Raw genomic sequence first — 14558 nt, 5'->3', positions numbered from 1 at the left:
TTAGTAGAGATTTTAAAACACAAAGGATGCTGAGTAATGAGGACTCTGTACTAATGTGGATTGAAATCACAAAGCAGGTTCATAAAGACCCACAGAGCCACTGAAGTCCCACTGCATTTGTGGCAGTGGTGGAAGGGGATGGCTTCTGATTCCTGGGAAGAGGTGCAGGAGGTGCGTGGGTGGTGATGGGCAGAGGGCAGGGAGCTTCCCTTGGGAGCCTGCCTGGAGCTCTCAGGAACAGGCAGTGCCCCTAGAAGTGCTGCTCTTGGGGAAAAGGGGTTAAACACACAGGCCTGCCCTTCACCCCGACAGGGCTGAAGCATTAGGATTTGTTCCCTATGTGCCAGACAGCACTCAGACAGGAAAAGGTATTCCCCATCCTCAATGGATGCACTGTTTTACCAGGGAGCAAGGCTTTTAAATGCCAGCAAGAACTTGTCACTGACTACTACTTACTCACAAATGTGTATGTCAGGTCACCTCTGTGGCTTTAAATGGGTTTATTATTTCTTAAAGGCAGGTTTTGGTATGATTTTCAGAATGGATCTTTTTCACTAAATAAGTGATTGATAATGACTGGATTTTGATCAGATTTTCCAGGTGACTCTGGAGATGATTTTTAATGGTCTTCATTGCAAATTTTTAAAAAAGACTCTGTTCTTGAAATGTAAGTGACTGTTAAAAGTGAGCTAAAATACAAACCAGGTTTGTTTTCCCAGTTAATAAAACCTGCTGTTAATGGGACAGTGAGCAAATGTCACATTCACATGTTGGTATCTATGAGATCAAATCAAAATCTACTGTTTGACATAAGAGGTAAAAAACCCCACATTGTAATAAAACTGTCACAGGATCAGTGTCTCCTGCTTTGTAAATAAACATCTCTGTTTTGCCTTGGTATTTCTGTAACATCCGGAGACTATTACCCTGTGCTGGTGCTCTGGTTCATTGACAGTTTCACTTAAACAGTTAAACAATAATTTGAAATGGAAAATGTTCTGTCCTTATTCCTTAGTTCCTTCGTGGGTTTTTTCCCAACCCTCAAATGTTTTTTGATGGATTTCTTTGTTGGATTTTTCAGTCAGTCACCTTAGTATTTGCATCTTATTTTTTATTACACAGGAAAACACCGAACTGCTCACCAACCTCATTCAAAGCCAAAAGTATCAGATGTTTTTGAGGTAGATTTTCCAGCAAATGGAAGTGACACAAAACCAATGGGCCGTTTTCAGTCAGAGGAGGAGCTGTGGGCTCGCTTAGAAGAGCTCGAGAGACAAGAAGAGATCCTTGGTGAACTTGACAGGTACAGCACTGCTGTGGCACAGGCAGGACTGGAGTTCAGAGAGCTGTGAGTGTGAGGCTGTTGGTACACAGAGGGTCTCACCTGCAGGGCAACTAGCTGACCACACAGCTGGAATTAAAATTACTATAGGTGGAAGAAGGGTGGGACATGAACAAAGCACTCACTGCAACGCCAGAGCTCCTAAAATCTGCCTCTGTGCAACCACAGCAGTCCAGCCTTCTGGTATTTTTTTCTTTAAGATGAAGAGGGGGAAGTGAAATTAATTTCCCACAGGCAATGAAAAAATCCATAGTTTTCCATGTGGGAGTTATACATTTAATGCTCAGTGACATCCTTAGATCTATTCCAATCCTCAAGCAATACATAGGTTGTTAGCCATGATGTCACAGTTTGGGTGTTTCCAGTTGGTGTGGGAAGGACACAGTCATTGTTAAGAGGGCCTAGAGAAGATCCACAGTCTGTCTAAAAATACAGTACCTGGGTAAAGAAAGTTCCCTAGAGGTGAGTTCATTTTTTTGTATGTTTGTGTCTCTCAAGAGCATGAATTGCCTCTGTTCACTAAGACAGTTTTCATTCCATAGGATGCCTGATGCAGTTGAGGCAAATGGAGAAGATGCAACCTCTTCTGAAGAGGAGAAGGAGGATAAGGAGACAGATGTGAATGGGATGGGTAGGGCAGAGGACTGTATTACTCAGGGCAACTTCCATAAAGAATTTACAAATTCAGACTTCTTTATGGGCCAAGTTAATGGCTCGACTTACTATCACAGCGATGATGAAGATGACAGAGATGTTGGAGATAACTCTGTTCCAACTATTTTTTTCTCTCACACTGTGGAACCTAAAAGGGTTTGTACTTCATTGAATTTTTATCTTTTGCTCAAGAGATTACATAAAATATATATGTTGTATCTAAACCTGTGGATGTAGTAGAATGCTAGCTGGAGATGACATTTGGGTTTTTTGAAATTATTAAAAACCCACTCTTTAGATCCTGCAGTCCTAAATATGGTATTAAAAAAATGATCAAATGATCTTCACATGTCTACCTTGCTGTTCTAGCTTCTGGCTGTTGTAAAAGGCAGTATCCTGTCTAGGAGTTTTGCCTTGAAACTGATCTTTGAACAGCTCAGCTGTTGAGCAGAGCTTGAATAAGCAGACTGTCATATTTTATATGTGAAATATGTGCACATTAGGGCAAAGAAATGCCCCAGCCTAGTGCAAGTGGTAGAGAATAAACAGTGCACACTATGAATGTTGCCATTCATACATTTGTTTAACTTACCTATGCTTCCTAGTCCCCAACTGCTTGGATAAGAGAACGTCAGGAGTCAGTTGATCTGCAGCCTGGTGATTGTTGATTTTATGGTCTAGACCATCATTTGTGTTCAATTTTCAGGTAAGAATAAACACAGGAAAAAATACTACTTTGAAATTTAGTGAAAAGAAAGAAGAGGCCAAGCGTAAAAGGAAGAACAGCAGTGGCAATGGCCATATAACTCCAGAGCTGCCCAACATCAAAACCCCAGCAGACATTTACCGGTGGGTAATTAACAGAGGAGCTTTCCCCTGAGCAGACCTTCTCCTTTCATTTCTGTCTACCTAGAATGTGAAACTCCACCTACAGTTTCCTGAAAGAAACAGCTGAAACAGAATTTACTACTTAAAAATGAAAGTTTGTGCCTTCTGCATGGTTGCTGTGCTTTCATATCCATAAAATATTTCTGAGCTTAATGTTTCCTTTTCCAAATAGCAATTCTTCATTTTACCTGCTTTTTCAGAGCTTTGAAATGGAGGTAAATTTGCCAATACGTACCATCCTCAGAAAGGAATGCAGCAGTTATATTTTCTGGTTAATTCCCTGCCATTTTTTTCTGTGTTTGTTTTCAAACTGAACTGACCAGATCTACCAGTTGTAATACTGCTGCTTTCCTGGCTATTGATTTGCTGGGCTCTATCTCTTTCTTTCTGTGCCTTGAAAACATACTCAGCTCTTTGTTTGCGTAGTTTCTTTTGCATCTCCTCTCCCTGGCCTCAGTCTGTCACTTTCTGTATTCTCCATAAAAAGTACTGCTCACCTGTAGGAAACCCACACACAGAGAAAAACAGTGCTGGACTTGGGGGATTGTGCAAAACCCAAAGGTGACAGGATAGTTAAAACAAGTATTTAGGTCTGTAAAGATAAACACAGACACCTGTTGGATTGGTTGATGAAATGGTGGTGAAAATCCCACTGTATTTGTGTACCTGAATATGTTAAACATGTCACAAAGTCTGGAAAGTGAAACCACCACCTCTAATTGCAGCTGCTGTGGCTCTGTATTCTCTAGGGATGTATTTCCATAAATGCCTGAACGTAGCACCCTTAAAACTCATCATTGGGCTCCTCCTTTATGAGTTTGATAAAATTGACATTGTCTTCTCATTCTCCTCCACCCATCCTTGACTTTCTCAAGTCATGGAGAAGGAGTACAAGAGGCATCTTTGTCAGTTCACAGTCTGCTAACACTTGAAAAGTGTCTTCCTGTTGATCTAATCTTAAAAGCTGATTTTTAAAAATTTGTTTGTAATTGAAAGCAGATTATGACACTTGTCAGGAAAAAGCTCCATCCTTTCCATGTGCAATGAATGTTTCAAGTATTTGTTTTTGAATTCTGCATTTGACAAGGACTTAACTCTAGAAAACATTCCCAGATTGTGATCTGATTCTCTACAGAAACAACCCTGGTCATCATTTAGTTTACATTTTCCCTAACTTTTTCTAACTCACACCTCTCAGTTTTCTAACATTTTTCAAAGAGCAATGCATTTTCTGCTGAAAGTAAGTACCAACTTAATGCTTGAATAAAGGGCATAACAGCATTCACTCTGCAGAATTGATTCTTGTACATTGGTAAATAAAGTGTCTCTGAAGGTACAGTATTGTGATTCTGCAGCGAAAAAGTTGGGAAAGCACATCATAATTAATTTGTACAAAAGACAAAGCAAGATCACTGTAAATTTGTCATCTGATCCCGAAATGGTTTATTAAAGCTAACATTTTCCTTTATAGAGTCTTTGTTGATGTTGTGAATGGAGAATATGTCCCTCGTAAATCAATTTTGAAGTCTCGAAGCAGAGAGAACAGTGTTTGTAGCGATACCAGTGAGAACAGTGCTGCTGAGTTTGATGACAGACGAGGAGTTCAGAGGAGTATTAGCTGTGATGAAGCCACTCAGAGTGACAACAGCGAAGGCATCCTGGAGGAAGAGGAGGGGGAAGGGCAGCAGCAGCTACTGAAAAAGCCTCCTCCCTCTTCAGGGACAGCTGAGGTACAGTTTTTAATTCATTATTGATTGTTGGCAAGGATAAAAATGAGAAATCTAATGATTGTAGATGCCTATACCATCCGTTTGATTTCTTTAAAATAATTTTCTAACTCCTACCTAGTTTGCCTCAGAAGGACATACCAGGTGACAGGCCTCTGTCACACACATCGTAGGGCAGAGGGGAGGAGCTGCTCACGTGGCTTCCCTGAGACTTGAAGCTCTTCCATAAAGATCCAACAAAGTGGTCACTCACTGGTGTTAGTGAAACCTGTGTGCTGGGCCATCCTGACCGTTTCACTGCAGGGAGACAGCAGGAGTTAGACAAAAAGAGGGAAATCTGTACTTTTTGGAAGGGAAGAGGTGATTCTCCAGCCTGTGTTGCACTTCTAGACAGCTAATTTCTAAGGAATGTTTCAAGTTTAAAACACATAGATATCAGCTGAATTACTATTTTGATGTGCCTGTAGCAGAGAAATTGCCTGGTGGAAGGAAGCATTGCACCTCTACCCATTCCACTCCAGACTGGGCATTAGTGATCCCAAACAGATCTCTTTACATGTGTTTGGAAAGTTCAGGGCTTCATCATAAAAGGAAGACTGTACAATGTAAGGGAAAATGGACAGTTGCTTAGTGACTGGGTGAATACAAGAATTAAATGTAGAAAGTCGTGGCATAGCGTGTTCATTTGTGTTTTGTAAGAACTTAACACTAATTTTTTCAAACTAGATAAAACTTGAGTCTTCAGTAGTTCTTAGTGCAGTGAACAAGTTCAATGAAAACACTATTTTTACAAAAATTATTTTTGACAAATAAATGAATTCCTCATAAAAGCTATTGTTTATCACCATTTTTCATGCAAACAGCTACAGATGTATCCAGACAGGATATGAAGATTCATGATGGAAAATTTATCTGTGGAGTTACCACTCCACATTGTATGCTTTCTGGAATATATTTGCTGTATTTTTATAAAACATCTAAATACACTTTCGATGTTACCCATCAGTCTATTACTTGAATCAGGCATGATTATTCTGTACAATGTAATGTATTTTCTAAGCACCTGAAGGAGATTGAGCAAAACACTCCAGTCAGATGTGCTTCCCCAAATGCTGTTGTTTTGCTTTTGGTTGTTTTTCTGGGTGTTTAAAATCCATTATTTCTCCATTACCATTTGCAACACGCTAGCTTTTTTTTATGATTTCTAATTTTACCACCATCACTTAGTTTGTGCTTTGCTTACCTGTTTTTGAAAATAAGCTTCTTGTTAGATTAACAGAGCTGTACAGGCACAGCTTTAGGCACACTTGGGCTATTGGAGCAGAAAACAAAAAAACACTGCTTTTTTTGCAGGTCCTGCAAGAAGAGAATGGCCAGTTTGTTTTGCTTTGTTTTTCTTGGTTACTGAGTTATGAAAAAGCAGAATTAAGCATAGTCACTAAATCTGGTGTGCATTCCTTTGTGCCCAGCATGAGCATCAGACCTTGGATGTGAACTGCTTCCCCTTGTCCTTGGGCATTCTCTGTTTTCAATACATAGTGGAGAGATTTGTTCTTAAATATGTTTATGAAAAGTAGTTCTGAGGTGCTTGTTTTCCAAGAATCATGGTCATTTCTTTGCTAAGTTGAAAAGGATTGTCACATAATTGGCTGCATATAAATTACAGTTTTTAAACATTAGATGTTTTTATTAGGCCTTTTATAGAGAGAAATAGTTGGAAGTAAGTTTGCTGTTCTCTTAAATATAAATTGCTTTCACCATTTTTTATCATATTTGGTAGGGAGAAAAGAAGAAACAAAATATGTGCTTGCCAGTTTATATGCAGTGTTTCAGCTTGATGCAATTAGAAGATACTAAGTCATAAAATGACGTATGATGGAAATGCTGACATCAACTTAGCAAAGTGTCTGCATTTCTTATCCAAAATGAAACTGTGTATTACATCAGCTGTTTTATTTCTTGAGCATGTGTCAGTGAGGAAGTACATTATTACATCATTTATGCAGTAGGAATGAGATTAAGTAGTACTTTTAAGATACTGTCTTTCATTCAGTCATCTTTGAACAAGCTATATTTTGAGGTTAATTACAATGTGGTTACTTATGCAGGCAACAATCATTGATTTAAGGGTATTTCTTTACTTTTGATTAGAAGAAATAACAATTCTAATCAGGCTAATATAGGGTAATGACCTTATGGGCATAGCTTCACATTTGCATTTTATTAGCTCATTCTGAGTATTCTCTTCTGTTCTAGGCATTTTCTGGAACTGTCATAGAAAAGGAGCCTTTGTCTCCCTCCTTCATACCACACCCAGTGCTCGCTCACCCAGTGCTGCCGACCATTCTGGAGCGCAAATCAGAGGAGCTTTCGCCCGACGCCCCAGAAGAGCCTATCAAGAGGATTTCCAAATTCAGAGCTGCCAGGATGCAGCAGACTCAGTAGGTGCTGCCCAGGCAGAGCACTCTTGCCTGCTTTCACCTCTCTGCAGATTATATAAAGCCTTCTTCGTAGCACCCACCCAGTTACCAGGGTGTCCTGTGGTAATTTGGCACCGGTTATCACCTCAACGTTTACTGGCAGCATTAGGAAAACAAACAGTTCAGTGTTTGAACACTTGAGTATTCATCTTATTTTGTCGGTTTCCCTGTGTGCTGTCAGCACCTTTGTATATGTTTGCCTTATGATAGCAGCACTTGGGTTCTTTTTCAAAAACTGTTCCTTACATACATTGTTTTTGTGTTTAAACCTAAATACAGGCAGTTTGGTGCCAGCTGTGATGTTCTACATACCATATGGACCATTTTAAGGAAACTTTTCACATTTCAAATAGATTCACCAATTATATTACATTATTGCTTTAGCATTTTAAGACATACTTGTATTCACATTGCTGTAGGTTTTGCAACTAGGTGTCTGCTAAAAGTTTTTTTCCTTCTTTCAAACCTCTCTGGTATCTCACTGTACAGGTCTATAAAACGCCAGGTTCATGTACATTGCAGGGAAGTTTCTTTGATGGAAAAGGGTATTTTGTAAAATTAAATTTTCAGTAAAAAAACTGTGAAACTCGTGTGGTTTTTGTTGCTTTACTACTAATTTGGAAGCACCACAGAGAGGTTTTTATTTTGAACTCGCATTTCTAGCTTGAAGTGTTTACTACCACATGGACATGAAAGCAGTCCATTCTTTTCTGCCATTGTGTTTTAACCTCCTGCTAATGAATGTCCATGGAAATTGAATGCTCTTAAGGAGAGAAGCATAAACTCAGACTCTTGATTACAAAATCTCCTAGTTCTTTTGTATACTCAGAAAACATTGTAATTGTCTTGGGAATGCCCAGAGGGAGTCAGCACTAAGGAAAAATGTCTTAATGCTTCAGCTTTATTTCAAAATGCAACAGCACTGCAGCACTCAGGGTACAGTTTGGTGTATCCTTCTCATGACTGAGAGCAGTCCTGGCTTCAGGATTCCCTGCCCAGCAGCTCCTTCCCATCTTCTGGCCATCCTCTCGTTTTGCTGATACAGCTTTGTTGTTTGGGACCACCCCTTGAGTGATAATAGGCGACAGAGATGGGCTTTAAAAACAAACTGCTGGGTTTGGGTTAATTTTATTTTCATTAATTTGTGGGTTTTTGAACCTAGTGAGTTCCCTAATCTCAGCATGTCTGTATCAGCACAATGAGAGGGGTTATATATTGAGCAAGGACAAGGGAGAAGGATGGCAGAGGACATGGGGAGCTGGAGTACCTTAAACTGAGTACCTTAAACTGGGGTGCTCTCCAGCTGACACCATCAAGTCCCAGCCTAAAAAGTGAGTCCAGAAGACTTGGGAGGAGTAAGAAGGGACTGGGACTGTGTAAATGGGCAGCCTGAGAGCCATCAGCATCTGATTTTCCAAATCTTGGCAAGCAGGGCATCAGCTACTGCTGTTTCCTCACCTTCCCCTGAAGTAACTGCACCTTGTACCCGGATCCTTTGCTCTCAGATCACAGCAGATGAGCTCACGGTGTGGCTTTGGAACAGAATCACCAGCTCCCCCTTGTCTCAACGCTCCTCTCTCTCTTTGAAAGGGAGGTGGAGGCACTGGAACTTCTTTTTCCAGGGTGCCTTCTAAAGTAAGTGGAGGCACTCTGTGGAACTCTGCTGTCCCCTGCTACGAGTTTGGGAAGCCACAGTGGTTTCATGGGCAGAAAACACTGGCTCAGTGTGGCAGCAGGAGGGGCTCGCTGCTGGGGGAGCAGGCCACCACAACTGGGGGCCACGTTTCCCCTCGGGACAGAGCAAATGGTGCTTGGCTGCAGGAAGAGCTGCAGGGAAAGTTGTGCAGCCCCGCTGCGCCCGCAGCGCACTGGCTGCGAGGGGGCAAGCCCTGCTCCCAGCACATCCTGAGAGTCACGTTGAAAGTGTTAATGATTAACTTGATTCATGCTCAAATGCAGAGTTTTTTTTTTTTTTAAAGCATATTGCATTAGTACTAAAATAAGCCATCAATGCCAGTCCACCCTCTATTCACGGCTAAATATTTAAAGGAGGTTATTTATAGCTTCTTTAATGAATTCTTGGCTAAACAAAATGAAATTATGTCCTAGAAAAGTAGAAGCTATTTTGTAACCAGAACAGTGCAACTGTAAAATATAGTTCCATGAATATGTATTTTAAATAACAAGGGGTTGAGATCCAAGACTACCAGACATGGGTAATTAGAGGAAAACTGAGAGAAAGAAAGAAAGGGGGAGAGAAAGAGAGAGGAAACCCCTTTAAAAAGATTTATTTAGATATCTTCTGAAATACTTCCCACTTCCAGTTACTTCAACAAACCAAATGCCCCTTGTCGCCATAGATCAGTTTCAAATAAAAATTAATTCCTTGCTTGTTTTCTTTTTTCCCCCCCTCCCCTTTTTTCACATCCCTGCTCACAGAAAAAAAGTAGGATAAATGCACCTTGGGTTTTAATGAATTATGGCCTCGGTTCAGGGAAGCATCCTTACTCAGGAATGCACTTTGGCATGTGCTTATGTCTCAAAGATTTTGTAAAGAAGAATGGATTTAACCACATGCTTAAAACTAAGCACATGAGTGTTTTCCCTAATAGGGAGCCTGAGTGTGTCTGTGCCTTTCTGCAGTATATTTAATTGTCAGAGGGCTCACAGGCTGGAATGAGCCTTCATCTTTCTTCTCTTCACTTGGGCTTTAGCAGCAGACTCACTTGCAGTGCCTAGAGCAAGAGAGATGGCTGTAGGCATTTTATAGAATGTTTATAAACACCAAAGAACAACAAAAAAAAAAAATCTATCAAAGCAGATAAAAATCTAAGCAGTAAAAAGCAATTATGTGAAGGCCTATCTCCGTGAGGACCTAAAATTTGCTTTCTCTGCAACACTGGAGCCAAGGAGTGCTGCAGGTGACCACCAAGGGATGGGTGAAGTAGACATGGAATGGAGCAACACATCCCCAAACTGGAAGAGGCATGAAGGGCTCCTGGGGGTAAACTAATCTTCATATGCCTTTTTACCCCTAGTGCTACCGTTGGGGATTTTGTTCACCTAAGTAATAATAAGGGTACATTTAAATTCTGAAATCCCTTGGTGGCTTGCTGCTGCTGGAAGGCTCCGTGTCTGCCGGAGGGGCACGGGGTGAGGCAGGGCTCCCAAAGGCTTTTCGGCATGTCCTCAGCAGGAACAGGGCCTGGCTGGGGCACTGTCCCTGCCGTGCACAGGCTGTGAGGAGCCCGTGGCTGTGCCCAGGCAGGGGGCAGTGCCAGCTGGGTGAGCCTGGCACTGGGACACGGTGGTGTGTCCCAGCTGTGTCCCATCGCCCCACACAGCCCTCTGCGCTGGTTGCACCAATCAGGCACTGCAAACGACCCACTGGAGGAAGTACCTGCCCTTTAATGCTGTGAATGGCCTCAGGTGTGTTGGGCACCTGTCCGAGCCCAGCGAGGGGCTGTGCAGAGCCCACAGCCGGCGCTGTGGCCGCAGGAGCTGCAGGCAGGAGAGATGCTGAGTGCTCCGTGCCAGGACAGACCCGACGGGGCTGGAGCACTGCTGGGGTACCTGATCCTTCTGAGTACCTGATCCATCTGGGTACCTGATCCATCTCCCGCTCCTGGTAAGGCGAGCTGCACTTCGCGCTTTCATTGCTCACTTAGGGCATCGAAAGCAGCAGATTTTTGGGTGTCTCACGAATGTCTAAACCAGCTGTTTTGGCTGTTCATTTTAACTAAGTGATTTATGCCGCAAAAAACGAGCTGGGATTAAAAGAAATCAGATGTGTGCGTTTGGAATGCAGCGTCTCTGTGTTACAAATAGCTCCTCTCTAACCCACATTAACCCCACGATACGTGAATTTTGCCAACTCCCGCTGCGTCTTTTAAATCAAGCCCAGCAAATCGTTCCCGGGTGCGCTGAGAGCCGAGCGTTCCCTTCCCTTCCCTTCCCTTCCCTTCCCTTCCCTTCCCTTCCCTTCCCTTCCCTTCCCTTCCCTTCCCTTCCCTTCCCTGCCGGGTGCGCGGCGCTGCGCGGCTGCAGTGCGGGCGCTGGCCGGGAGGGGGCGGTGGCGGGCGCGGCGCGGAGAGCTGCCAGTCAGGCCCTGATTTATTATTCATTTGTGTTATAGGTGGGGTGTGCAGACAGTTACTGTAATAATTACCCGGACTGGAGCGTTTCCTTGGCAACCGGGGTTTTTTTCTCCATTCATGCTGTTGCGGAGAGTACGCCTGTAAAGCATGACATTGCTGTATTCGGGGGTTTGTTGCCCTCCCGCTGCTCCGGGTTTGAGGTTAGTTACAGCATCACAAGGTGCTCTCGAGCATAAAAAGCTCAGGCTGGGATTAAAGCACGCAGGGAACGCTAGCGCCAAGTCTTTCCTTCCGCTGTCTCACTTTTAAGTAACAAGGTTATAAAAATGCAAATGCCATCTTGGGGTTGTTAATAACGAATATTGGGAAGAATTCCTCCAAGTTGTAAAATTTTTTTTTTTTTTTTGTAAACAAACCAAGCCCAGGTGAGGCGGCTCCTTGTATTTTACACCGGTCTTGTGGAAATAATGTTTGCAAAAAAAGAGACTTGCAGCTTGATCCAGCCTTGCGGTGTTTGGCGTCATAAATCAATGGGAACTGCTCCATGCGGCTAATGATAAGGTGGTATTTGTTGTTTATCCTGCTTTATGGTAATGGTTCGGGAGGAGGAGGGTGCTGTGTCCTTCCTGAAGGAGCAGGAGTAATCTTTGGTGTGGTAACAGAGTAACAGAAACCACATCTATTATCAGAGATCTATAAATGAATCATATTATCCTACATTTTTAGGCTTACTAGAGCGCTCATTTTCAGAAACTTACATCAAGCACTGTGCAAGGATGAAAAGTAGTATTTTTCCATCCCTGCTGCACGAGGCAGAGGGAATTCATGATGCAATCTAGCACCGAGATGGGGAATTTTCACCCGTTAACATTTCGAAGTGAGATGCTAAAGCATGATTAGATGGGGAAGGATTGTAACCTGACACAGCATGCTCCCCTGGAAGGGTGGGTTAATGGGGCAATCCAGTGCTCTGGGACCCCGGCTTGGCCGTGAAGTTATCTCTTGGAAAGCTTAATGATGATACTAAAGTACAACCAAAAACCAGCCCCTGGTACGTCCTCCCTCTCTTCCCAGCTGCCCTGTGCTTACAGCCAGCTCAGAAAAATTCCCCAGCCCTGGCCCACCTGTCCGGCATTACACTTGTGGAGATGATCCCTGTGGGACTGTGCACCCACTGCTGCCCTGCCTGGGTGACAAATCCCAGCTTCCAGGCCACAAAGAGCCATTGGTGGCTGCCGAGGAGAGCCTGCCTTGGCCTCTGTTTGGGTTGAAATGCGGATGAACGTCCTGCAGCACCCAGGTCCAAGCGGCCCCTGGCAGTGACTGAGTGCCTGCAGCCAGCTGCTGATCCCTCGGGGATTTGGGGTTGCCTTTCCCCTGGATTGGGACCAGGGCTGAGCACTGCAGGATGGTGCTGTGGGTCCTGCCAGCGCCGCTCTGGGGCTGTGCGTGGTTCCAGCACGAGCCCCTCTGCAGCCCCTTGCGAGCCACAGCACCTCTAACACAGGACATCCCCCAGGTTCCTCCACAAACCCCATCCCAGGCAGCAATCCCACCCAGCAATCCCCCCTTGGTCTGTGCCAGGGCCGAGGAGCACCCGGGGGTGCAGGGAGCGACCGGGCTGTGCTGCCAGAGGTGCCTGGGCGAGCTGGCTGCGATGCTTGGGTTGTCATCAATGCAAATCATTCACACTAATTCCTTCAGATTTGGATTTAACTTTTAAAGAAAGCTTCAAGTTACCTCAAAATAGCTTAGTAATTATTTTAATAACTTGTGTGAGCAGGAACAATACCCACAGTGTCAATTCTGGCTCGCAAAATGTTTTTTTCAACTGTTCTGAGGAAAAAACAGCGAACAGTTCAACAGCTTAAATACAAGCGAGTGGATCTCTGGAGATTAATCTGTCTGGTGTTCCTCAGGTAAAGACTTCTGCACAATTTAACAAAGGAAATAATTTTCCTATTTTTATAATGCATGTCTCTCTGTGGTATAAATTACTAAAACCACGCTGCTTATCCTCAGTAATGTTATAGATGCAGATAATTTACTGTGTATCACGTTATCAGTTCATTAAAGAGATGCAATAAAATCATTATTTACTAAGAAACAGCAACCCTTGCAATATCTTGTCAGAGAAATTGGCTGATGCAAGAGGATCATATTTAAGCCTATATTCACAATAGCCCTTTAAACATTTCATCTGCTTCCCACTCGAGTTGCGGGAGGGAGCCGCTCTTCCCGCAGCAAAGTTGAGCACAGCCCGTCCGGCCCTGGCACAGCCCGAGCCAGCCCATCGCCCCCACCCCAGGGCACCCCACCGCCCCCAGGCCGGGCCCTGCCTCGCTGCTCCCACCCCTGCCAAAAGGGTGCCAAAATATTAAGGGAGGTTTAGGCATTTCCTACCCCATCCCCCTCTTCTCCTCTGCCTAAAGATTACTCTGCATCCTAGACAAAGGAAATATTTAAACTGTTAAATCTGAACAAAGATACAGTCTGCGTATGACTTCTCTGAAGCCCTATAAAAATTCTTTAAAATTGCCTATTCACTCAAATTTACTGAGTGTAGCAAAAATGTCAAAGGCATAAAGTCAGAGAAGATTGAATAAAATAATGCAGAAAGACAGATTAGTCATGCACAGACCCACACAGCCTTTCACAGCACACAATACCACTTTTTATTACCGCTCTATCTTTACAAAGACTATGTTCAATACATAGAGGATGATACATGGTCAGTCATGTAATCTGCCTTTGATTCCAAGACTCATTTATCTGGGCCCTTTTCACAAAGACATTGATGAGAGATTTCAGTGTTTTCAGTGCATTGTTTTATTTATCATATATAATGGCTGGTGGAAAAAAATAGGAATTATGTCAGAGATCCTGCATAAAGGAGTTGTATAAAAGACTCTGTGACAAAGTTTGGTAAGACACATAGTGCCTCGGCTCAGGCGTGCTGGTTTCTCCCCAGCCCTGTCCCCCTCCTCGAGCACTTTGAATATTGACAGCTGTCAAAAGCCCCGAGGAGGGACACTGCCCCCCGCCCTGCCTGCTCCCGCAGCCCGAACGGGGCTGTCTCAAAATTGCCAATTTTTCTGTGCTTTTAAATTTGAGCAATATTTTAATTGTTATTTTTAGCGATCTGGATTTATTATTTATACATTCACCAAAGAAAAGAGTCAGTCACAGTTTTGTATCTTGCAAATTTAATAAAGAACAGCCCTTAAGATAGAATTTCTCAGCCTGCCAGGATTGACAAAAGCCAGCTAATGCAGAAATGTCAACAGCAAACCTCATCAGCAGCCCCACCATGCCTTGCAATCAAGGGAAAGCCATGGCTTTACATAAACAATAATATATAGCTATCTAA

General features: G+C 43.2%; 1 protein-coding gene across 1 annotated transcript in view; it reads left to right on the top strand.

The window, feature by feature from the left end:
• URI1 (URI1 prefoldin like chaperone) overlaps positions 1-7681 on the top strand; it is a 41184-nt gene extending 33503 nt beyond the window's left edge. Inside the window, exons 7-11 of the mRNA XM_033069435.2 lie at positions 1123-1303; positions 1885-2152; positions 2703-2845; positions 4356-4614; positions 6868-7681. Of these exons, the coding sequence (XP_032925326.1) occupies positions 1123-1303; positions 1885-2152; positions 2703-2845; positions 4356-4614; positions 6868-7056 (1040 nt within the window). The 3' untranslated portion in view covers positions 7057-7681. The remainder of the gene's footprint in view (positions 1-1122; positions 1304-1884; positions 2153-2702; positions 2846-4355; positions 4615-6867) is intronic.
• The last annotated feature ends 6877 nt before the right edge of the window (positions 7682-14558 follow it).

The sequence above is a fragment of the Catharus ustulatus genome, chromosome 11 (genome assembly GCF_009819885.2).
Source record: "Catharus ustulatus isolate bCatUst1 chromosome 11, bCatUst1.pri.v2, whole genome shotgun sequence".
Taxonomy (NCBI): domain Eukaryota; kingdom Metazoa; phylum Chordata; class Aves; order Passeriformes; family Turdidae; genus Catharus; species Catharus ustulatus.
This window is presented reverse-complemented; position numbering and strand designations above follow the sequence as displayed.